General features: G+C 35.9%; 1 protein-coding gene across 2 annotated transcripts in view; it reads right to left on the minus strand.

The window, feature by feature from the left end:
- The window catches only part of WNK3 (WNK lysine deficient protein kinase 3), a 128409-nt gene that overhangs the window by 53386 nt on the left and 49157 nt on the right, over positions 1 to 25866 (minus strand). For both annotated transcript variants that reach the window (XM_072956764.1, XM_006218265.4), the window contains exons 8-10: positions 22566 to 22860; positions 21581 to 21774; positions 21338 to 21487 (exon numbers count right to left, since the gene is read on the minus strand). In XM_072956764.1, the coding sequence (XP_072812865.1) occupies positions 21338 to 21487; positions 21581 to 21774; positions 22566 to 22860 (639 nt within the window). The remainder of the gene's footprint in view (positions 1 to 21337; positions 21488 to 21580; positions 21775 to 22565; positions 22861 to 25866) is intronic.

Raw genomic sequence — 25866 nt, forward strand, 5'->3', positions numbered from 1 at the left:
AGAGGTGAGATAACAGGTAATTTTAACTTTTTTCCATATTTTTCTGTATTTTAAAAAAGTATTTATAAGAATAAAAGATATTTTTAAAAGCTACTTTCATGTGAGGAAATAAAATATCATACCAAGACACATAAGAGACGTACACCAAAATTTTCCCTTATGAGGATAAAGAATGCCACCTATAAGCACTTAAGACGAGAAAGGAACCAAAAATCTGGATTTAGGCTCTTCTTGTGCATCATTAATTAGAAGCCAACAGAACAAAATATCTTGTAGATGTAAAGAAAAGATTAACTGATTTTTTTTTGTACCCAGCCAAGTTATATTTCATGTGTGAATATAAACAAAAGGTCAGTTTCAGATACCGAAAGAATCAAAAAACGCATACCCAAGTAACCTTGAAAAATTACACAAATCCACTTTTCAAACTACAGAGGCACTTAGCAAAATTTAAGAATCAAGAATAGGGAAGTTGTGGTATAAAAACTGGTGCTGAATACTAAAAATCAGTAATCAGTATTAAGTCCAAAATATAAAACTGTGTTTCAAAACTAGATGTACATATAAAAACTGAGAACATAACACATATAGCATGATTTTAAAAAATTTCATAATTGTTATCCTCCCCAAAATGATAGTTTGCCTCTTCATTAAATTCCTTATGTAATAGTGATCCACAGATAATAGTTTCTTAGCTCATTCCACCAACCTCCCAAATCAAAGATTTCAATGGTGCTGCTATTTCAGAGAATGATTCCTTCCTGGAGAATGAGATCAACCTGAAAGGTTCCCATCCCTTCAATATCCTCAATATTTCCAACTAATTTACATTACAAAAGGGCAGAGGCCAAATAATGTGGCTGTAAATCAATCCAAATGACTAACCTTATATTACCAGATCAGCTTCAACATTATGACGATATACTGAGCAACATGTGCCTTTTGGGAACATTTTTTGATAATGTTCAGCAAATACACCCACCATTTAGACCAATTTCCCTTGAATTAGAGGAAAGTAATTTCACATAAATACAATACTGTGCTAAACAGCATTTTAACATAAATGGTCTAATACATTGGAAGCTAGAATCTCTGTCTCCAGAGAAAGATGTAACGTTAATTCCCAACTTTTACACATTTTTATTTAATGCAATTAACTTCTTTATAGAGGAAGTTACAGTGAAGATTTAATGAGATAACACTGCTTGATACACAGTAGGTCCTTAATGTCAGCTCCCTAACTACAAGATTTATTGTTTAGAATGCCTTAGAAACTGATCACATAATATATTAAAACTGTCTCTACCAGAATAAACTTGATTGTTTTAATCATATTCATACACAGTAGGCCCATGGATGTTTCTGAAGAAACCGGACACTGGAGAATCTTTTGCCAATTAACATCAGGATCATACACATTAACAGAGTCCATTCTTTACATAGTTTCTATACTGTGTTGCATGAATTAGAAGAAGAGAAATGTAACCAGAGACAAAGTAAACATCTCGAAGGCACTGGTATCTTCAGTAACTATCTTTATGGGTCTTAAACATACTGTGGTTAGAATTAAAATCACCAAGACTGAACTGTAAAGATATTACTTCACGGATTAAGAAACTGGGGCTGAAAACTGTAATGATTCCACTGAGATCAGCTATGAAACAGCAGTAAAATAGTAAATGACAATAATGATCACAATTTCCAGAGTAATCTCAAAAATATACAACTGAGTTATGCCAACATGTACATTTATCTGTGAAAACAATTACTACATGATATCATTTCAATGATTCCTGATGCATTCAAGTCTGAAATCTGGCCAATTCTGCCACTGCTTCTTAAAACAAAATGTTAAAAACCTGAATGACACCAGAAATTGACACAACATTGTAAACTGGCTGTACTTCAATAAAAATATATACATAAAAAAAACCTGAATGAAACCCTTGCTCCTAGCTGTCAATGCTAAATGTTTACAACAACAAAAATCACTATGTTGCCTTTCTCTTAACATGTTAATTCACATCATTCAATGCAGATTAAAAAATTCTAAGAGACTGAATCAATATGGTAACAATGAACACATACACCCTCTCTAATACTCCAGAAAGCAACAGAAATAATTTTTTTAAAAAACTAGAATAAAGTCATAACATTCCAGAAAAACTAAAAGAGTGTCATCCACAGATCATAAATGGTGGAGAATCTCCAAAGGAACAGAAACCAATAGGTCACATCCATAGGGAAACAAAATATATGGAAACCAAAGCTTAAAACACACATATACAGAGAAAATTACTACAAAGTTAGGAGTTTATTTGGGGAGCACCAAACCTGCTCAAGAGATACCAGAAGTATGAGGTGGCCTTGAGGAATTCATAAAATGGGAAGGTAAATAAAGAGCAACTGGGTAGTCTTGTCTACCCACTACCTCTGTTGTCCTAAGTGGAGAGCAGCAATGAAATTTGCCCCAAAACTCCAGCTGGAGTCTAGGAGGAAGGACAGATCTACAGGTGACTACTGAAGAAAATATGCTCCCCCTACAACCTGCCCCTCCTCTACCAAGACTGGAGGGAGCCAGACTACTGCAAACCAATCAGGCAGGTGAATGGGATCCTTAAATACAAAGGACCAAAATACCAAGAGCCACCAAACCCCTGAGAAACACCAAAGCTTAGAAGAAGAGACACACCAAACTCAACAAAGAGATTAAGTCTTTAGAATAATTAACTTCAAGTAGGCACTTAATGTTTGCCTGGTAATCTTACCACCCTTCATTCTACCAGTCTCCTAGAAAACTACTTTATACCATCTTCTCTATCCTCAAACTTTTAATACACACTTCCCTTCCCAAACTCATGCTCAGATGACCTTGCTTCTGCTTCACTGAAAAAATAAAAAAGCAACAAGGAGAGAATTTCTATAAGCTTCCACTACCACATCTACACACCCAATAGCTCCTATGCCCATACTATTACAGACAATCTATCTGGGCGCCTACGCTAAGGCCAGCCCATTTATTTAGAAACTAAACTTTATCTCCTGCACCTTCTCAAGGATATCACTCCAGTAATTCTCCTTTCTATCTCCTATCTCACCAATTTTTCCCTTACTCCTAAAGCATTCCTCTTATAAATATGAGATTGTATCTTCATGAAAATAAACCCTCACAACCAAAGTTCATTGAGATACAATTGATAATAAAGCTGGAGCAGGGAATAATAGAATAGACCTGGAACATCTTGTTGTATAAAGATAACTTCAAAGAATGATGGGGACATGCCAAAAGGACAAAGGAACCAATCTGAAGAGGACCCTACTAGCCAAATCTGAGATAGTTGGTAAATCAAAATAAATAATGATACTAATAGATTATAACTCATAGAATAAAATTAAAATCCATACTGTTATATTTAAATAAATAAAATAAAATAAATAAGTATTAACAAAATAAAGGCACTGGTGGCATGTGAATATGGCAAAAATAAATAAATAAATAAATAAATAAATAAATAAATAAATAAATAAATAGGGTAGGGGGAGGGTATAGCTCAAGTGGTAGAGCACTTGCTTAGCATGCATGAGGTCCTGGGTTCAATCTCCAGCACTCCTTCTAAAAATAAATGAACCTAGTTACCACCCCCCGCCAATATAAAATAATTAAGTAATACAGTAATAAACAAAACATAAAGGTATTTTTAAAAATTTTTAAAAATGGGGAAGAATGGAAACATCTAATCCAAATAACACATACAGAATTCAAAAATCATCATTTGGCAAGCACCACAGTATTAATTGTTACAAGTAAAAAAATTTCAATGTCTGTCAAAACTATGAGTAAAAGTTTTACAATAAGCATAGTCTCGAAGTAAAAAAATAATAACTTTTCAGTGGACAAACCTGGTAGATACTGCCTCATTAGCCCAATGATCAAAATTAACATCACCAGTAATAAAACAATGGACACCATGTGCCTCCTCATATGATACAATGAAAAGGACCCAACTTCATTGTTATAATATTCCTGCCACAAATGCATTAACCTGAATTTAATCATGTGGAAACATCAGACCAGCTCATTTTAAATGATATTCTACAAAATAGCTGACCTTTACTCATCAAAGATGTCAAAGTCATGAAAGACAAGGAAAGGCTAAAAAAAACTGTTTCAGACTAGAAAAAACTACTAAAGAAGCACAACAATAAAACGCAACCAGTTACACTGGGTTAGATACTGACCCAGAATTTTTTTTCTTTTGCTATTATGAAGAGGATTCATATACTTAGAAGAAATCTTCTTTAGAGAATAATTAAAAATGAAGAAACTGAGATGCTTCTGTAAAACCCCTTTAACATCCCACACAGTACAGCTAACTACAAAAGACCTCATTGCTATACTACAGGCATTCTTAAGATGTGAAGTGAGGCTTTATTAACTTGGAAGTCACAATATTTATACACTTTAAGGAAGCCCAAATTAGCTTGTAATGCTGATCAATCAGACTTTCATTTTTAAATATAAGGCAACAACCCCCCCCAAAAAAAAACTAAACATGGGAAGAGATTTAGCAGCCACAAAATTAATAATATATACTCTGTCCCAAAGGAATGAGCCAAGAATGTAGGAAAAAGCCAGTTAATGGAAAGAACTCAATAGTACATCAACAGGAAAGGGAAAAATGAATGAACTAGAGCTACATGTATCAACAGGGACTAATCTTGTAACAATGTTGTTTTTTTTTAATTACAGAAGAATGCTGTGCTAGGATACTATTTACATGAAGTCTAAAGTTTTGTAAAAAAAAAACACAGGTATCTAAGAAACTACAAAAGCATTGATAATTTTTTATTTCTTAAGCTGGGTGATGGTACATGAGTGTCCTTGCAATAGAAATATTTTTGCTTTATAAATATTTTATAATTATTCTGCATTATAAATATTACTGCACTATAAATATTTTAAGTAAAAAATGCAGGTTAACTAATAAAATATTTTAGCGATATTCAATCCAGTTCAACAAGGGGTTCTTACAAATAACAATTATGTAATCCCTAAAGTAAAAAAAAAGCACCTGCTTTAAAAAGAAAAAAATATATATCAATAGTCTCATCAGTTCAGGTCAGGTTTGCCATCAAATGAATTTGGCAACAAATAAAGGAAAGTCCTTTCAGTATCCAGAAATTTTTAGAATTAAGGCATTAAGGACTTACAATAAGAAGAAGTGGAGAAAGCCACAATTATAGTAGGATGCTTCAACACATTTTTCTCGGAAAGTGAAAGAAAAACTAGCTAAAAATGTAAGGATATATTGAACTTGAATATTATAATTAAGAAGTATGGTGCAATAAAAATATAAAGAACTTGGAATGCTCCTCCCAGAATAGAAAATATAAATCTTTAGTAAATAAAGCACAAAAATGTCAAATTCCAAAGAACAGAAAGCATAGTCTGATTACAATGTCATAAATATAGAAATTAATAATAAAAATCTATCCAATTCAACATTAATAATCATTTAAAATAAATTTTAAAGAGGAAATCAATGCAATGATTTTAAACTTCTTATTAAAAAGATAAATTAGTTAAAACACTCAAGTATTGGTAGAAGAACTGATATAGGTCAAAGGAACAAAACAGAGAGTTGAGGAGGGGAGGGTATAGCTAGTAGTAGAGGTCATGTTTAGCATGTATGAGGTCCCGGGCTCAATCCCCAGTACCTCCATTAAAGGAAAAAAAATTAAATAAATAAACTGAATTACCTCTCTCCTGTAAAACAAAACAAAACAAAACAAAAAAGAGACTTGAGAAATGATCCAAGTATGTATAGTAACTTCAGATATGATAAAGACAGCATTTAGATCAGTGTGGAAATAAAACTGTTTAATAAATGTGCTGGGACAAATTTCTATCCATTTTGAAAAAATACTAGATCTCTACCTCACACAGTCCACAAAAAACCAAAATCCAAACAGAACACAGAGCTAGACAAAGACAAAATTTTCAAAAGTATCAGAAGAAAATATAGAATATTTTATGCTCATGAGCCTTCTTAAGCAAGACACAAAATCCAAAAAAAAAAAAGGACAGATTTGATCTTATAAAGAATAAAAGCTTCTGTGTGACAAAGGACACTGTAACTAATTAGGGACACACTAGGAAAAAGTCATTGTGATATACTTAACAAAGGAATAGTATCAGAATGCATCAGAAAACAAAGAGAAAAAGAGGAAGACTTCAGTAGACAAATGGGCAAAGAATATGAATGGCATTTACAAAGAAGAAAAATGAATATTCAATAAACAAATGAAGAAGTAAACCAACTATGGTATAACCATACAACTGAACATTATTCAACAATAAAAAGTAAGCAACTACTGATACATGCAACAACTGCTGTTGAATGATCTCAAGTTAATCTCAAAAGGTTACATATTGTATGATTCCATTTATGTAACATTCTCAAAAATGATGGTGATGGAGATCAGTGATCATCAGGGGTTAGAGATAGGGGAAGGGTGTGACTATAAATGCACAGCTCAAAGCAGTTTTTTGAATGATGGAACTATTCTGCATCCTGAAGGTGGTGACTATTATCCAAATCTATATATGAAATAAATTCACAGAATTAAAGACACACAAAAAAGTGAGTGAATGTGAATACTGGTGAAATCCAAATAAGGTTTGTAGTTTAGTTAATAGTATCATATCATTGTTAATTTCCTGGTTTTGATGATTGCACTATGGTTATACAAGATGTTAATACTGGGGAAAGCTGAGAGAAGGGTACACAGGAACTCTCTTTATTACTTCTTATATTCATCCAACAAAAATTTATTGTTACTACTCGTAGGCTCTAGGAACACAACAATGAAAAAGCCAAATATGGTCCCTGCCCTGAAGGAACTTATGGTTCTTTTTATTTCAAGTGAACTATAGTTGATTTACAATGTTGTGCTAATTTCAGGTGTACAGCAAAATGATACACACACACACACACACACATATACACACATACATACACATACCTTTTTAGATTCTTTTCCATATAGGTTATTTCAAGATACTGAATATAGTTCCCTGTGCTATAAAGTAGGTCTTTGTTGCTTATCTACTTTATATATAGTAGTGTGTATCTGTTAATCACAAACTCCTAATTTATCCCTGTACTATTTGACAACCTCTATGTGAGTCTAAAATCATTTCAAGATAAAAAGTTAAAAATAAACATATGAAGACATGCTCACAATCTCTAGTAATCAAGAAAACGCAAATTAAAGTAATATATTATTTTTCACTCATCAGCCTAGCAAAAATATCTGGTATTATCAAATAATGAGAGTAAGATTGTACCACTGGCTGACAAAATTTTAAATTGGTCCAGTCCCTTGGGAAAGCAATGTGGCAATATATATTAAAACAAAAAATGTGTAGAACCTATGGTCCAGTAATTTTGCCACAGTGTCTCCTCTAGCATGATCTATTTTGTTTATTTTACCATTAGTTAAAACAGTGGAAAAACTGGAAACAGCCAAAATGTCCATCAATAGGAGGAATAGTTAAATAAACTATAGTGTAGTCTTACTAGTGAATACTATGGGACAATTAAATAAAATCCAGTATATCTATATGTAATAATATAGATATATCTACAGGACACATAATTAAGTAAAAAATTTACAAAGTGATACATACGGTAGGATCTGTTTTATGTGCTTAAAGTCAAAAAACAAACCAAAAAGTAGCACTATATATGGGCTAAGGGTACGTATCTATGTACATAACTACATTGAAAAAGATCTTGAACAACACATACCAAACTGATAACAGAAGAGATAAGGACATAGGGAGGGGTGGGGTCAAATGAAACTTCTCTGCATTATTTTAAATTCTTACCAGGAATTTACATTGGCATATTACTTATATAATTAAAGTCAGTAGAAAACAATTTTCAGAAAAATAATCCAAGTACTGTGGTAGAGAATCAAAGTGATATTCAAACATTGTGCTGTGCAGGGATACGATTGCGTACAAAATGCTGAGGTTTAGTATTTCTCTCCAGGAGCTGAAAATTGAAACCATCTAAACGGATGTTTGATTAGACCACAATGTCAACTGAAAAGGAACCAATCTCAACCACCAGAAGGACTAATGCACTAGTTCTAATACACCACACTACAAGAGGTAAGAAATGCTGACCTCAGCAGTAGATAAAAATCAGAATAAGTGGTTTTCCATATTATGGGATAAAACAATCAAAACCACAACTGGCACATCTGTACTCATGATTCACTTCCTGTCTCTTCTATGCCCTTATTCACTGCTACACAGGGAAATAAAATGGAGAAATAAAAACAAGTCTTAGATAGATGGAATATAATACATAAAAATATTAAATCACTATATTGTGTACCTGAAATTAATGTAATATTGTAAATCAACTATACTTCAATTTAAAAAAGAGAGACAAAGTAGATGCAACCAGCTATGGATACTGTGAAACGTGTCACAGTCTTATTTGTTCAAATATCACAATTTTTAAAATGAAAATAGAAAAGAAAACAAAACAAAAAATGGATCTTAGGCTGCCCATCAAACACAAGTTCATTATCCATTTGGAAGTCCTGATTAGGCAAAAAGAATGATAAACATCAACAAATAATCCTCTTCCACTGAGGGCAGGCTGATAAGAGATATCTACAGCCCATCTTATTTATTAATTTATTCAACAAACTTACAACAAGCAATTATTGTAACAAACAGTGTGCTAGGTGCTAGGAATACAGAGATAAATCAGGTACAGATCTGTCACAAAGAATTTCAGTTTTACTGGGGAGAAAGACACAAAATATAAACACAGCTTGCTATCTGACCAGGCTGAAGATCCCTTTTTCCTCTAGCTTGGCAATAAAAAAACCCCAAACATCAGAAATTCATTCCATCCCGTTGTCATCAATTCCTGGGTTTACTGATGAGCACATAATGAGGGATGATATTTTGCAATGATAAAAAATTAGGAAAAAGAGGTTCTTCTTCTGGTAAGGGTCCCAACAGGTCAAACCCTACACTCACCCAGATACAGATACCAACAAAAAGTGCCTAACAACTGTCTGAAGGCATAAGAGAACAATCAAAAGCAGGTAGAAACTGGTAGGAAGGCAACAGAAGAAAGGAAGGATAATGCATGATTTTGCTATTTTTATGGCTTTTCACTTGAGGGTAAGCCCTATAGTCACTAAAACTCAGACAAAATCCACATTCTTACAAGACTAAAGAGATAGAGGAAGGAGTCTGGTGGTACAGAGGCTTCAAGATCCAGGAAGCTCCTGGTGCTTCACCATGCAGCAGGAAAAGATCCAGGCCATGAGTCTCATGACTCTTCACACAATGGCAGAAGGTAACCCAAGGCATTATGTCCCAGCCCTCTACCCAGTGGTAGAGAGCCATGTAGACCCCACAACTCTTGACCTTCTACCCAGCAGTAGACAGTGGCCAGGTAAGTACTTCCATGCCCCAGTGGCACTGGCAGAGATCACATATTAAGGGTACCAGCATCAGGTAGCCAGAAAAGAGGTCAGGGGAAATGTTCTTTGTTCTATGGATCCTGCATCCTCCACTCAACAAATCTAACACTTGGCAGCAAAGAGAAGCACCTTCCACTCCTGCAGGTAGCACCAACAGAGATACCTAGTGAGAGCTCAACCAAAGCCAGAAGACCAGGCAGACCAGAATAGCATTATAGGAGCTCAGAAAACTAAATTATCATTAGAACTACAGCCCACAAAAGTAGGATAGAACCTACATGTTAAACTTAACAGGGTAAGTGCCTGCTAAAATAGAAGATTTAAATAGGATCAAGTCTCTGAATTTTTGCTGATTTCCAGTCAAGATGGCAGAATAGTAGGACCATGAGCTCATCTCTCCTCGTGACTACAATGAAACCACAACTGACTGCTAAACAACCACTGAATAAAAGACTGGAACCTAACAAACAAGATCTTATTCAACTGGAAACATAAAGAAGGAACCACAGTAGAATAGTAGGAGGGGTGTGCTCATGATATAATAGGGCTCTGTACCCCACAGGTGAGAGACCCACAAGCTGAAGGATAATCAAGTCGCAGAGGCTCTCCCACAGGAGTGAGAGTTCTAAGCCCCAGGTCAGGCTCCCAACCCAGGGTTCCAGCATTGGGAGGAGGAGGAGACCATAGGACATCTGGTTTGAAGGCCAGCAGGGCTTAGCCCCATGAGACTGGGGAAAATAGAGACTTCATTCTCTTGGGAACAACTCACAGAATCTCACATACACTGGGTCCAAGGGCAGAGGAACCTGGGCCAGACCTGCCTGCTGGTTGTGGAAGTTCTCCTGGGAATGTAGTGGATGGCTACAGCTCACCCAGGGGACATAAAAGCTGGTGGCAGACATTTCAGGAGTGTTAGTCTACATGAGTTTTCTTGGAGACTGACATTTTGATTGGATCATTAGCACCAAGACCTAGCCCCACCCAACAGCCTATATAGGCTTAAGGGCTGGGAAGCCTCAGCCAAATAACCTACTGGGTGGGAATGCAGCCCCACCCATCAGCAGACTTCCAAAGCCACCAATGCCTCTAGACACCTTTATTCACCAGAGGTCCAAGACCAAGCTTCACCCAGCAGTGGGCAGGCACCGGCTCCTCCTGCCAGGAAACCTGCATAAGCCTCCAGTCCAGCCTCATCCATCAGGGGGCAGACACCAGAAATAAGAAAACAACAATACCAAAGCCTGTGGAAGAATCCACAAACACAGGCCAGACTCTACATTAGGACCAGCTGGACCCTGGCCCTTGGGTGACCAGAGAGGAGTGTACTGCTGGGACCCACAGGATGTCTCCCACAGAGGGCCCCCTGTCTAAGGTTGAGAAACGTAACTCCTCTGCCTAAATATACAAATAGAAAGATAAACAATATGAGGTGGCAGAGGAGTATCACCCAGGCTAAAGCACAAGATAAAGTCCCAGAAGAAGAAATAAGTGATGAGGAAATAGGCAATCTATCTAAGAAAGAGTTTAAAGTAATGATGGTGAAGATGTTCATAGGCAATCTATCTAAGAAAGAGTTTAAAGTAATGATGGTGAAGATGTTCAGAGACCTCAAGAGGAGAACAGATGCACAGAGTGAAGTTTTTAGCAGAGCTGGAAAATATTAAGAATACCCAAACAGAGTTGAAGAATAAAATCACTGAAATGAGTAACACACTGGAAGGAACCAAGAATAGATTAAATGAGGCAGAAAAACGGATCAGTGAGCTAGAAGACAGATTAGTGGAAATCACTACTTCAGAAGAGAAAACAGAAAAAAGAATGAAAAGAAATGAGGACAGTTTAAGAGAACTCTGGGACAACATGAAGCACTCTAATATTCACATTATAGGGGTCCCAGAAAGAGAAAAGAAAGAGAAAGGGCCTGAGAAAATTTTGGGACAGATAATCACTGAAAACTTCCCCAACTTGGGAAAGTAAACAGTCACCCAAGTCCAGGAGGCGCAGAGAGTTCCACACAGTACCACCCCAGCGAGGAACACACCAAGGCACATAGTCATCAAATTGACAATTAAGGATAAGGAGAAAATATTAAAATTAGCAAGAGAAAAGCAACAAATAACATACAAGGGAACTCCCATAAGGTTATCAGCTGATTTTTCAGCAGAAAGTCTACAGGCCAGAAGGGAGTGGCATGATATATTTAAAGTGATGAGAGGGAAAAACTTACAACCCAAAATACTCTATCCAGCAACGCTCTCATTCAGATTTGATAAGAGAAATCAAAAGCTTCACAGAAAAACAAAAGCTGAAAGAATTCAGCACCACCAAACCAGCTTTACAACAAATGTTAAAGGAACTTCTCTAGTCATCAAAACACAAAAAAAGAGAACAAAAAGAAGAGAGAGAAAAAAAAAGACCTAGAAAAGATTGCTTTGGCAATTTGGGGTCTTTTATGGTTCCATATAAATTTTGGAATTGTTCTAGTTCTGTGAAAAATGTCATATTTTGACATATTTGACAATCTACACTGTATCTGTAGATTGCTTTGGGTAGTATGGCCATTTTGATAATGTTGATTCTTCCAATCCAAGAGCACAAGAAATCTTTCCATTTCTTTGTATCATCTTCCATTTCCTTCATCAATTTTTACAGTTTTCAGAGTATAGGTAACCTCCTTGGTTAAGTTTATTTCTAGGTATTATGTTGTTTTCGATGCAATGGAAATGTTTATGCCACTTATAAAAATCTGGTTTTTGAATCGAAAAGAAAAAAAAAGTGAAAAAAAAAGAAAAAAAAGTGAATGAAGGCCCACAAATGGCAAAATATCCTTCTTTCTTATGAGTGAGTTGTATTCCATTACATATATATGCTGCATCTTCTTTATCCATTCATCTATTGATGTGCACTTAGGATGCTTCCTTATCTGGGGCAATTATAAAGAATGTTGCTGTTAATAGTGAGGTGTATGTATCCTTTTGAATTAATTCTTATTTTGTGGCTGGCTTTATTCCTTTGATAACTATGTAAGTTTAAAAAGCTAAAGCTCTAAATGTTCTTAGAAACAATGAACAGTACATATATGTAAATTTAAAAATATGTGCAGTATATTGTATATATGTATTTACATGCAATATATTGTATATGTGCAGTCAAATTGTAACAATTCTACCTAATAAATTGAAAAATGAAAAAAAAGGAAAGAAAAGTCACATATCTGGGCATACTAGTGCCACAATAAATCTGTAAATTCTGAAAACAAATAACAACAAAAAAAAGAGTCTCCAATCATAATATCCAAAACATCCAGTGTACAATAAAAAAAATCATTTGTCATACCAAAAACAAGAAAATCACAACTCAGATGAGAAAGGACAATGAACTCACACCAATAGCAAGATGAATCAGATGGTGGAATTATCTGACAAGGACTTTACAGCCACTATCAGAAAAAGAGCCTCAGGATTATAATTTCTCTGGAAACAAATGAAAAAAAAAACAGAAAACGTCAGGAAAAAAATAGAACTTACAAAAAAGAACCATATAGAAATTATAGAATGGTAAAATACAATAACATAAATTAAAAATTAACTAGATGGGCCAAAGAGTAGACTGGAAATGACATAAAATAGAACCAGAGAACATGAGGAGAAATTAATAGTTTTCTCAGTCGAACAGCAGAGAAAAGATACTGAAAGAAAATGAACAGGGCCTCTGAACCCAGGGAAGGATTTTTTAAAAACTGAAAATTCATATAACTGGAGCCTTGGAAGGAGTCAAGAAAGAATGTGGAGCAGAAAAAAATATTCAAGGAAATAATGGCTGAAGACTTCCCAAATCTGGCTAAAACAGATTCATAAAGCTGAGTTAACGTCAAACAGCATAAACCCAAAGAAATTCATGCTAAGATACACCATAATTAAACTTAAACCTAAATTTTGACAGCAACTAGGAAGTAGAAACATTACTGATAGGAGAATGCCAATTTGATTGATAGCCAATTTCTCATCTGAAAACATGGAGGCCAAAAAGAAGTGGCATAACATTTCTCAAGTGCTGAAAGAAAAGAATTGTTAACCCATGAATTCTAGATTCAGCAAAATATATATTTGGAAATGACAGAGAAAAAAAAGATATACTCAGACAAAAGGAAACTAGGAGAACTTATCACTATCAGATCCATCCTTAAAGAATGACTAAAGGAAGCTCTCCAGAGAGAAAGGAAATAAGAGAAAAAGTCAGAATTTCAGAAAGGAAAAGAAAACAATGCAATGGGTAAAAATAAGGGTATATGTAGTAGACTATTCTCCTTATGAGTTTCTTAAATCATATTTAATGTAAGGCAAAATTTATAACAGTATCTATTGTAGTATGTAACTACGTAGAGGAAATGCTTGAAACAATTATATTTTAAAAGTGGAAAGGGTAAAACGGACCTAAATGGAAGTAAGGTTTCAATACTTAACTTGAAGTAGTAAAATGTCCATATTAGTAGTGAGTGGTAAGTTACAGAGAAAAAGAGAGAGGGAGAGGGAGAGAGAGAGAAAGAGTGCAACCACTAAGTAAACTACAGCCCAATATACTCAAAACAGTATAAATAAAACAAAAAAGGAATCCTAAAATATTTGCAAGTAACCCACAGAAAGGCAAGAAAAGAAAAACAGAGGAAAGAAAAACATCGGGAAAAAACAAATAATAAAATGGCAGACTTAAGTCCTAAGAGATCAATAATTATTTTCAATGTAAGTTGTCTAAATATATCAGTTAAAAGGGAGACGTTGGCTGAGTGGATAAAAAGCCAACTATATGTTTTCTGCAAGAAACTCACTTCAAACACAAGATAAGTAGGTTGAAAATAGGATGGCAAAAGACCATCCTTTATGCTAACATTAATCAAAAGAAAGCAGGAGTGGGTATGTAATATCAGAAAATGTAGACTTCAGAGAAAAGAAAATTACTAGGGATGAAGAAGGACATAACATAATAACAAAAAGATCAATCCACCAAGAAGACATAGCCAGCCTAAGTGTGGATACATCAACCAAGAGACTTTCAAAAGAAATGGGAAAAAATGACAGAGCTACAAGGAGAAATATATAAATCCACAATTATAGTTAGGAACTTCAATACCCTACTCTCAGCAATTGATAGAACCTCTAGACAGAAAATTAGCAGATATAGAAGAACTGAACTACAGACTAATATCTCCCATGAACTTAAAGATTCAAAAGTCCTCAATAAAATATTAGTAAATTGAATCAAACAGTATATACAAAGAATTCTACATTATGACCAAATGGGTTTATTTCAAGGATGCAAGGCTGTTTCAACTTTCGAAATCAATGTAATCCACTATACCAATAGGTGAAAAAAGTCACACAATCATATTAATTAACATCGAAAAGGTATTTTTTCAGTGAGTCAGGAATAGTGGGGCACTACCTCAACTTGATAAAGAACATGCATGAAAAATGCTAAAAGACTTAATGTTTTTCCCTAAGACTGGGAACAAAGTAAGGATGTTCATTCTCACCACTCTTATTCAATATAGTACTCGAAATTCTAGTTAGCACAATAAAAGGAAAATAAGAACTAAACAGCACACAGATTAGAAAGGAAGAGATTAAACTGTCTCTGTTTTGGAAAATACGTGATTACCTACATTTAAAAAGTCCCAAAGATTCTACCCCCAAAAAACCTCTTAGAACTAATAAGTGCAGCAAGGTCATAGGATACAAGAGATATACAAATATATTCACACAAACATACTCACAAATCAAATGCATTTCTATGTACTAACAATGAACATATGGAAACGAAAATGAAAAACAATACCATTTACAATCCCTCCAAAGAAAGTTAAATACTTAGAGATAACTTAACAAAAGATGTTCAGGATATGTATGCTGAAAATTACAAATGTTAATAAAAGCAATCAAAGAAGATCTAAATAAATGGAGAGATATACTGTGTTCATGTACTGGGAAACTCAATATAGTAAAGATGTCAATTCTCCCCACATTTATCTATAGTATTAATGCAATTCCTATCAAAATCCCAGCAAGATTTGTTTTTTTTTTAACATTTTTTATTGATTTATAATCATTTTACAATGTTGTGTCAAATTCCAAAGATTTGTTGTAGACATAGACAAACATATTCTAAAATTTATATGGAAAGGTACAATTCCTAGAATATCTACTGTAATCTCCAAAGGCAGTGGGAGGAATCACCTTAGCCAGTGTTAAGGCTTTCTATATAGCTACAGTAATCAAGACCAAATGTAATTAACAGAGGAACAGACATACATGAATTAAACATAATAGAGAATGCAGAGAGAGACTCACACAAATATGTCCAATTGATTTTTCACAAAGGTGTAAAAAGCAATTCAATGGAAGAATAGTCTTTTCAACAAATGGTACTAGAGCAATTAAACATTTAGAGGGGAAGGAAGCAAGGAAGTAAGGAGGGAAGGGAGGGAGGGAGGGAGGAAGGGAGGCACAGAGGGAAGAATAACACCTGAAGGGAATAAATTGTTGCACTGTTCTTCTATTTTATATAATATACTATTAAATACAATATAAAATCTATGTAGAAACTCAAGAATTAAAGAATGCAAATTAAAATCCCTAGAGCAATCACACACACACACACACACACACACACACACACACACACACACACAAACCCAAAACTGGAAAAGTACACAAGAAACTCTGGGGGCTTGGGAAAATGTTTGGTATCTTGATTGTGGCATATAACTGTCAATTCATTGAATTGTGCACTATAAATACATGCAGTTTATTGTACATAGATTATACCTGAATGAAGTTGTTTAAAAGTGGAAAGATCCATAGCTAACATCATACTTAATGGTGAAAGACTGAAAGCTTTCCCACTAAGATCAGGAACAACATAAGGATGTCTCTCCTTACCACTTCTATTCAACATGGCACTGGAAATTCTAGCACGAGCAATTAGGAAGAAAAAGAAATAAAAGGCATTTAAGTTGGAAAAGGAAAGATGAAAAGATCTTACATACAGAAAATCCTGATGAATGACAAAGCCACCAAAAAAAAACCTATTAGAGTTAATAAACAAATTTAGCAAAGTTACAGAATAGCAGAACAGAACTCAAAAGTCAGTTGTATTTCTATACATCAGCAATGAACAATCCAAAAAGAAGATTAAGAAAATAATTCCATTTACAATTTTATAAAAAAGAATAACTTAGGAATAAACTGAAGGAGGTATGAGACTTGTACACTGAAAACTACAACATGTCACCAAAAGAAATTAAAGGACATCTGAAATGTGCACTCCGGATTCCCTCACCTCCTTCAAGTGTGTGCTCAATTGTCAACCTTCTCAGTGAGGCCTATCCTGATCACCATCTTATTTAATATTGCAGCCCACTTTCCTCCTTACCCTGCTCCACATTGCCCCCAAACTCATTGTAGTGTATTATATAATTTATTTTCATCATGGTTATTGACAGTCTCCTCAATTAGGCAACAAAACTCAATGACAGAAGGGATTTTTGTCCTTTATTCACTGATATATCCCGGGCAGGCACTCAAATACTTTTTGTTAGCATCATGTGGTCTAACCCCTTCACTTTACAGATGTGGAAACTCCAAAGTGACTTGAATCAAAGCCACCCAGCGAGTAAGAAAAAAAGCCAGGAATAAGTATTGTGACTCCCAGTCCAGTGTCATTTCTACTACAGCTCACTATCTCCCTGACCCTCAAACATTACAGAAAATTCACAATCATCCACATTTTCCCCCCAGGATTTACCTTTGGAATTTCTTGGCTTTGCAAATGCTCCTGTGTCTGTAACACAGAAATGCTCTGAAAAGACAGTAGAAGCCTGTACTGGAATACTAAGTGTTGATAGATGAATAGAAGAAGATGGCTGATTTGTAAGGGTTATCCCAAAGCTTTGATAGAGGGTCTGGGGTTATAATCGCGTTTCTGATGACCCAGAAACAAGTTAAACTAGAAGATGACTGACTGCCACTGTGGCTAGACAGCAAACTGCTGCTGAATGTTGGCTGGTGCTGTGCTATGTTTTTTTGCAGGGGAAAGTTTGACTGCTGTCTAACGTCTGAAGCACTTGAGGCTGCTCTAAAGGCTGTATTACATATTGTTGTTCCATTGCCACTGGTTGTAACTATTCTCACAAAGGAGGTATAATCTGGACCATGTCTATACTGGCCTTTGGAATACCTGGTAATGGCTGAATGTGGTTAGGTGCCTGTGAATGAGGCACCTGCTATTGGAAAGTAGCATGTTGGCTATACAAAGATTGATGTTGATTTATGGGACCTTCCTGGGCTGACAACTGATGGCTTTTCTGTGCTTGCCTATGAGATGAATGAGTCATCTGCTGATGCTGAATGAAAGCTAAGTGAGAAACCTGGCTTGATGTTAGATGTGATTGGGAAAGCTGTGCAGAGAAGTGTGGGGGCTGGATCTGGGTCTTTGAGGAGGCCTGCTGAATAAAGGACATTTGTTCAAGGTGTTGAAGCTGTCCTTCCACAGCCCTCCAAGATGTAATGCTAACTGACTGGGCTTTTAGCTGCTGGTGCCCCAAACTGACATCTGCTTGGGATGGAACTGCTGAATTCTGCACATTAAATAAAGGCTCAATAAAATGTGTTTGTGTATCTAAGGTTGATGTTAAATATTTGTTCCAACACTGAAGAATTAATATCTTGGGGTTGTGTTAAATAGGCTTGTTGCTCAGAAGTCTGTGCTACATAAGATGGTACTGAGTGTAAGTCCTGATCTGCAGAGCTTGTAGTATGTACTTGCTTACTATCAGGAGGTTTCATTGTGTATATCTGCTGGGTTACGAAGGTTGCCTGTTCAGTTGTCTGGATGGTGTGAGAAGCCTGTCCTGAATAAGGGGCATGCTCAAGAGGCAGTGCCTGGTAAGCAGGCTGTTCTATAGGTAAACTGCTTGGATCATACGTGCTGGCTGGTCTGGAAAAGGTGACTGAACCAGAGGTTGCACTGTACATGCAGGCTGCCCTTGGGCTGCAGTCAAATAAGAGGGCTGTACCGCAGGTAGGACTGGATAAGTCTGTGTAGAATAGGTCGGCTGTGATCCTGGTGGTTGTACAGTGTAGAGGATGCTCTGTGGCTGGCAGTGAATGAAAAGGCTGTGCTGGAGCCAGCATTGGGTAAGTTGACTGTGAAGGGTAAGAAGCTTGTTCCTGGGGAAGTATCACAAAGGGCAGCTGCTCAGAAGCCTTCAGTGGGAGGGATGGCAGTTCTGCAGGTGGTCCTGAATAAGTATGTTGAACAGAATAAGATGGCCATTCCAGGGGCTGCCTCACACTTTCAATACTACCTTTTGGCTGCTGCTGACTTGCATGAGTTTCAAACTCTCACAGAGTACAACCCTGCTGAACATTTTTCTGTGGTGATGCCATAACCTTAGGTTGTAAAATTAATGACTGCTGCTGAATAGAGGCTTGGAAACAAGGCTTCTTCAAGTGCACAGTCTGGCTTTGTGGCACTGAAGAACCCGGAATTACAGACTCCAGATGTACCACTGAGTATGGCTGGGATACTGAATGTATCTTTCGTGAAGGCTGATGTGCCCCTGAATGCCACTCAATGGGATTAAAAGGGAGCTGAGCTGTACCAGCAGGATTCTGTGCACTGCTCACATACTGGGCAAAAGAATGATTCAACAAAGCTTGCAGGTGATTAACTGGTAAGAAGTTAGAAGTCTAATTGGCATTTGGTAATTTGGTTAATGCCTGTTTCCCATTTCTAGGGTCAGACTCAAGGTGAAGACCAACTGTTGGATGCTGGGAAGTCATTTATAAAGCAGACAATGTCTGCAGAGAAACTGAAGAAAAGACTGGTTGTGGATTTCCAGTAACTAACAAGTCTAAAGTCATAGGTTTAGCTGAAGTTTTCAATCTGCTCCGAAGGTCAGCTGAAGTTCTTGGTGCTGGTGCAAGGAAAATTCACATTATAAATGCATATATCATGCCCATTTTAATGGGACTGTCCCAGATAGAATGATAGTTAAAATAATGCTTTATTCTAAAAATTTCAGGAAGTTATCAAAAAGGTACTGGGTATAGCATTAGTCCTATAAAAATCCTAGTACCATGAATAAACGCTAATTGAATGCACCAAGGGGCTGAAACCAGTGCCAGCAATATTCCGCTCATGGCTTCTCACTTATTGCACTTGCCACATAACTCATTCAAACCCTGGCAGAAATTCAGAGTAACTGAATCTGACACCTTCACACACAAAACAGTGCAAGTTCCAAGAGAAAGCTCAAAGGATTTTAATATCATCGCTAAAGGGAACATAGAGGCTCTCTCAAGAGAGGAGAGAGTTGGCTAAATATATATAGGCTGGCTACAATAATTCCTAGAACTTGAACCACCATGTTCAATAAAAAGACTCCTCCTGGTCAAAGAGTTTGCTTATGTGGCTTCTGTATATTAGGTGAAAAGGGCAGGCTACAAAATAGTATGTATGTGATATACATATGTATGTATAAGCAAAGTTATGTATGTATACATAGAAAAAAAGACAAATCTAGAGGCTCTACCCCCAAATGTAAACAATAAGTTATTTCTAGTTGGAGGGATAGCAGGTGATTTTCAATGTCTTCTCTATAACTTTATGGGCTTTAACACTTCCATAAATTTTTTGAGTTTTTTTTTAATTTTGGAAACACATTTCAAAATACACATACCTGTATACTTATGTGGTTGAACCTAAGTTAATTTAAGCATCCATTCAACACATTTTGCATTATAGTCTTAAAAAGAGATAAATGAAATCACAGCATGAGCTCAATAATGAACACATACCATATCACTTACAAACACTAGCCAAACACCATACACTGTCAACCATATTAGATTAAATATACCCACAGCAGATTTTAAATGCAACCCCCATTTGCCAAGTATGTCTATACTTTCCTCTACAAGACTGTGAGCTCCTTGAGGGAAAGGACCATATTTTATCTTAATTTGTATCTCCAGAGATGGTAGTCATTAAAAGTTTGTTCAACTATGACTGACTATATAGCAATTTCTTAAAAGAAACAGATGCACCAGCTGCTAATTAAATCATATACAGAGAGTGCCTAGGAGTTTAGACCATCTCAGTCCCAAAGAGAAAATGTACACACAGGGGGTTATGGGATTGAGGAAAGAAAATGAGGTGATGGCAAATAAAAGCCCAGTCATGTATCCAGAGTCCATAACCTAGGAAACCAGGATATAGTCTTGATATATGAACTCTCACAAAGACTGTCTATTCACTGCCAGAAATTAATAACATTGACTTTGAGAGTCTAAATGACAAAAACACTTTTTCTCCTATAGAAATAAACATGAATCAAAAAAGTCAAGAATTTAGATGAAAGTGCTAAAAATTATAAAGGTATATGAAATACTATTTCTGATTAACTATAAAAGATATCCCCCCACATTCAAACCAGGCTGGAAAAGTCTAATACAAAGAACAAACCATCATTACCAAGAAAAAGGGATCTGAGTCCTAAATAATTTTTTTTTATCCATATACAAAATTCTCAGTTTCTTTTCCAATTATATAAGCAGCGTCTCAAGATTCTAGTTACACAATGTTAGGCACATCCTCAGAAAAAATGTCTTAAGTGAAAGGCAATATAAATAACTTTAGCTTTCAGTGACTTTTATATAAACTATGATGAATATATAAAAGAGAACTTCTGCCTGTCAGAAAATCCAGGCAGTATTAAATATGTTTAACTGAATAGAGTTTCTAAAATGTATCTTACCTTTACCTGTGAGACCTTCTGGACAGTTAATGGTGAAACTTGGGGTTGTGAGACAACTGGAGGTCCAACGGCATGTACAGGCAAAAGAGTGGAATGACCTTGAACTAAAGGCAAAATTTGGGGCTGAGTCAGCTTTGGCTGCTTCTGCAACTGTCAAATAAGAAAAAAAAGATTAAATATAAAATCTCCCATTAACAGTAAATATACTGATTATATATTTAAAAATATAACAGTTCACCTCACCCCTGAAATCTGCTGGTAATGTCCCACTAGTTGCTGGGATGGATAAATTTTCCCTGGAACATTTATTTCAGCCTGTGGGATGTTAGAAACCATTTGAGAGCCCATTATCTGGTCTGAGGAATAGGCTATACTGGGCTGACTTGAAGTATCTGAGTGTATTACTGATCCAGCTCCTGCCTCAGACAAATTGTCACCTACAACAAAGAAAACAAGCAACAGGTAGAAGGAAAAACTCAAAACACAAGGTCCAAATGACTAGGAAATTGTAAGTGTTTATTTTTTTGTTTTTTACTCTGACAACCTGAAACTGCTTCAAATAAAATATGTACACTACAGAATCAATCAAAAACCATCATGTAAACTCTCCATGCTGAAAATGTAGTGTAACTAAAATTTTCTTAGTAAAGCAAATCTAAAAACAATCACATAAAAGTCAACTTCATTTGCTGGCCATTTCATATATATTCCTAACTAATCTATATTTGCCATTAGGATTTCAGTAAAATCTAAGTGTCATGTTCTCATTCTCCTAGAACCTGGCTAGAAAATAATATTGCCTTTATAGAACAATTGGTTATTACTATGAAAATACTGTGTCCTTCCAGAGAAGAGAATGTATTACAGCAGAAAGATTATAGAAACTGTTAGTTTTATACTTGAGTCTAAAATACAAAGGGTCTTAAAGTTTAGAAAACTCCTTTTTGAGGAATAAATTCTATCTTTAGTTCCACATCTTCTTTATTAAAGGATTTATGTCAGGCCCTTAAAAATAGCAAAAAGATTATAACCCTTATTCAACTAATACCTTGGTCAAGTCACTTAACAGAACAGTTTACTTTTAAAATAAGGAAACTAGTTTGCTTGTCCATTTCAGGGAAGGACTGATGAAATGACAGATAACAAAATGCTTTGAAACATACAAAAGTATTATTTAAAGATAAAGGCATACAGTTACACGTTTCCTTGTATAAATTATAACTGTTACCTATAACAGAGGAGCAGTGCTGCTGTGGTTTTCTTTGTAGAAGCTGTTGTCGAACATGTTGATCAACTTCAGTTTCTTCGCATTCAGTGCCAGTGTGCTGAGCAGGAGGAGGGGGCAAAGTTGTATTCTGGGGCTGAGGGAGTACAATCCCCACAGACTTGCACTGGGAATCCCTGCGTTCTTCCAAACAGCCAGCTGGCTTCTTCTCCCTTGTCTTCTTTATCAGAGTCACCCGATCTCTAATGGACTTAGCAACAGCCTTGGAATCACTTTCATGGAAGAATCCTGACTTGACCTACAAACAAAATATAAGAAGCAAACCATATCTTTAACATTTAAGATTTTAACTTTTTTTACTAGCAGTTATTTTCTGCCCCCAAACCCCAAATGCTATTAAATAACAGTTAATTTGTTTCTATGTTCTTAATCAGACATGCATAAATGTCAGACCCTTTAATCAGCATAAGAAAAACAATACTATTACTAAGCACTATTGAAATAATTCTGGCTTTAAACAAAAACAAATAGCTTGATATTCAGTACATGCAATCTTATTATAGGTAATTTATGATTACCATTACGTTTTGTGAAAGATTAAAAAGGTTTCCTCATTCAGCAACATTAAGTGCCTACAATGTGCCCAGTACTGGGCTCCAAAGACATGTAAGTGCCTAAGCTGGTCCTCTGTCCTATATAAACACACAATTTGGTAGTGAGAGATGGATACAAACTTAACTACAAATGAAATAAGAGGTAGAAATGAGGGGCTGCAAAAGCCCTAAAGGAGCACAAGCCTCTTTTGTGGAAGTAGAGAAAGTGTCACAGAGGAAGGTAAAGCCTGACCTGGATTAGAACAAACCAAGGAACTTGCAGGCTATTAAGGGAGAGGTAGATGAGGAAGTATGTTCACAGTGAAGTGCTATATCTTACTAGGAATTAGAAGAGTGAGAGAAGAGAAAGAAGTTAAGGGCTTGTTGTCTGAAAGGAACAAGGCTGAGTAGCAGAGATGATGACTTGAGGAGGTGCCAGGACATAATCATTCTCAGTCCTACAATCTGCTTTTTAAAGCATGTCTTGGGGGTCTGAAGACTCAGGGAAATTTCATCGTACTTGAAAAATGATTAAAATATGAGATGGATTCTATATATTGAATTTCACTCCCTCTGGAAGCTCAAAGAGAAAAAAAAACCTCAGAGTAAATGGATTTTTTAAGTCATAAACTCCCAAGGATCGAAAAAATAAAGGCAACAGCAACAACAAATAACATTTTGGACATTTTGAGATATGGAAAACAAATAGATAATAACTGACCTAGCAGACCTGAAAAAGGTGAATCAGGGAAAGCTGAGAATCATTCCCATTTATTCTGAAGAACACTCATAACACACAGGAACTGGCAGCACCAGGTACTTCCAGAACGAGGTAAAGTCAAAAGAGATGACTAAAATAGGGAAGACTAAGTGAAAGGGTTTTGAGAAGCAGTTAGATGTTAGGTCTCTGTGCTCCACCTTCCATTCCATATCTTTGGGTGATTGCTCCTCCCCTACTCAAGAAGTCTGGAATTTTGTTCTCTGGAGAGGGTAAAAGAGAACATTTCTAGACTAGGGAACACCAGGCACAGTCTAGGGTATGGCTACCATGTGGAAAACAAGATTAAATGACCATATGCATGCTGAATGCCATATGCAGAAACTCCCAACTCTCTTTCCCACGTAGCTACCAAAATATCAGTAACCACATCCTCCAGGTAGGACACTGAAGGATGCTTCTCTGGAGAATCTGACCAATCTAAGAAGAAAGACCCACAAATATTTATGTCAGAGATTTCCCAATTATTGGCCCACCCAGATACCCTACAGTAAAAGTTAACAAGTCTGAGATAAGCTTCCATCCAGTCAACTTTGTTAGTTCCTGTAGTAGGCAAAATCATGGCCCCTCCAAGACACCATAGTCCTCAAACCTGTGAATATGAGATATCATTCCCATTATTGAGTTATACACAACTGACATTAAGATAGATTCTGGGTGGGCCTTTTACCAGCTAGTGATACTAGAAGGATTCAACATGCCATTGCTGACTCTGAAGATGGAGTGGGGGCATGTGAAAGGACTGAAAAACAGCCTCAAGGAGACCCCCAGCTAACAGCCAGCAAGGAAGACTTTACTCTTATAATCACATGGAACTGAATTCTGCCAACAACCTGGTTGAGCCCGAAAGAAGATTCTGTCCCAGAGTCTCCAGATAAGAGTCCAGGCTGCCAAACCTTGATTTTAGCCTGTCAGACTCTAAGCAGAGAATCCAGCAAAGTCTACCAGGACTTCTCACCTACAGAACTGAAATTATTTTAAGCCACTAAATCTGTAGTAACTTTCTATACAGCAACAGAAAACTAATACAGTCTCTCACTATTTATTAATCATGAGAAGCTGGCCAAACATAAACATAAATATGAGAAAAGCCTCCAACAAGAAAATGGAGCACAAAACCAACAAAGAAAAAGACAGCAACTTGGAGAAAAGAGACTATGCAGGAAGAGAAAAAATGTCAAAAACACTCTCTTCACTAAAATTACCAAGAGATGCAATAATACTACATCCACAAAACAAAAAACAAGATGCTTCCTCTAAAAAAGGAACAGACTGAAAAACAAAAAGGAACTCTTCAAATTGAAAACAAGATAGTAGAAATGAAAAACTCAATGGAAGCATAAAAGATATAGCTGACAATATCTTCCAGAAAGGAGAATAAAAAGACAAAAGGATGGAAAATAGAAAAGATAAGAACATTGGAGAAACAGTCTAAGAGGCCCAAAATCCAAATAACAGCAGTTCCAGAAAGAGAAAACAAAGGGAAAGAACTCATCAATAAAACACTTCAAGAAATTTCCCAGAAACTAAATGCTATGAGTCCACAGAGTATCCAGCACAGTAGATGAAAACAGACACAAATCAAGACACCCTGGGAAATTTCAGAATACTGAGAAGAGAAGATATTACAAGCTTCCAGAGAGAAAAAAATGGATCATGTGCAAAAGATCCAGAAAACAGAACATCTCTGTATTTCACATCATTACTGATAGCTAGAAAAGCATGGAGCAATGACTCCAAAATTTTTTAACTGCCAACCTAAAATAACTGAGCCAGCCAAATAATCAATTAATATGAAGATAGAATAAAGACTTTTTTGAATAAAGACTTTTTTTAATACATGCAAATCTCAAAGAATTTACCTCCTATATAGCCTTTCTTAATTAAGAAGCTAGCAGAGGAGGTATGCCACTAAAACAAAAGGATAAACCAA

The sequence above is a fragment of the Vicugna pacos genome, chromosome X (assembly GCF_048564905.1).
Source record: "Vicugna pacos chromosome X, VicPac4, whole genome shotgun sequence".
NCBI lineage: Eukaryota > Metazoa > Chordata > Mammalia > Artiodactyla > Camelidae > Vicugna > Vicugna pacos.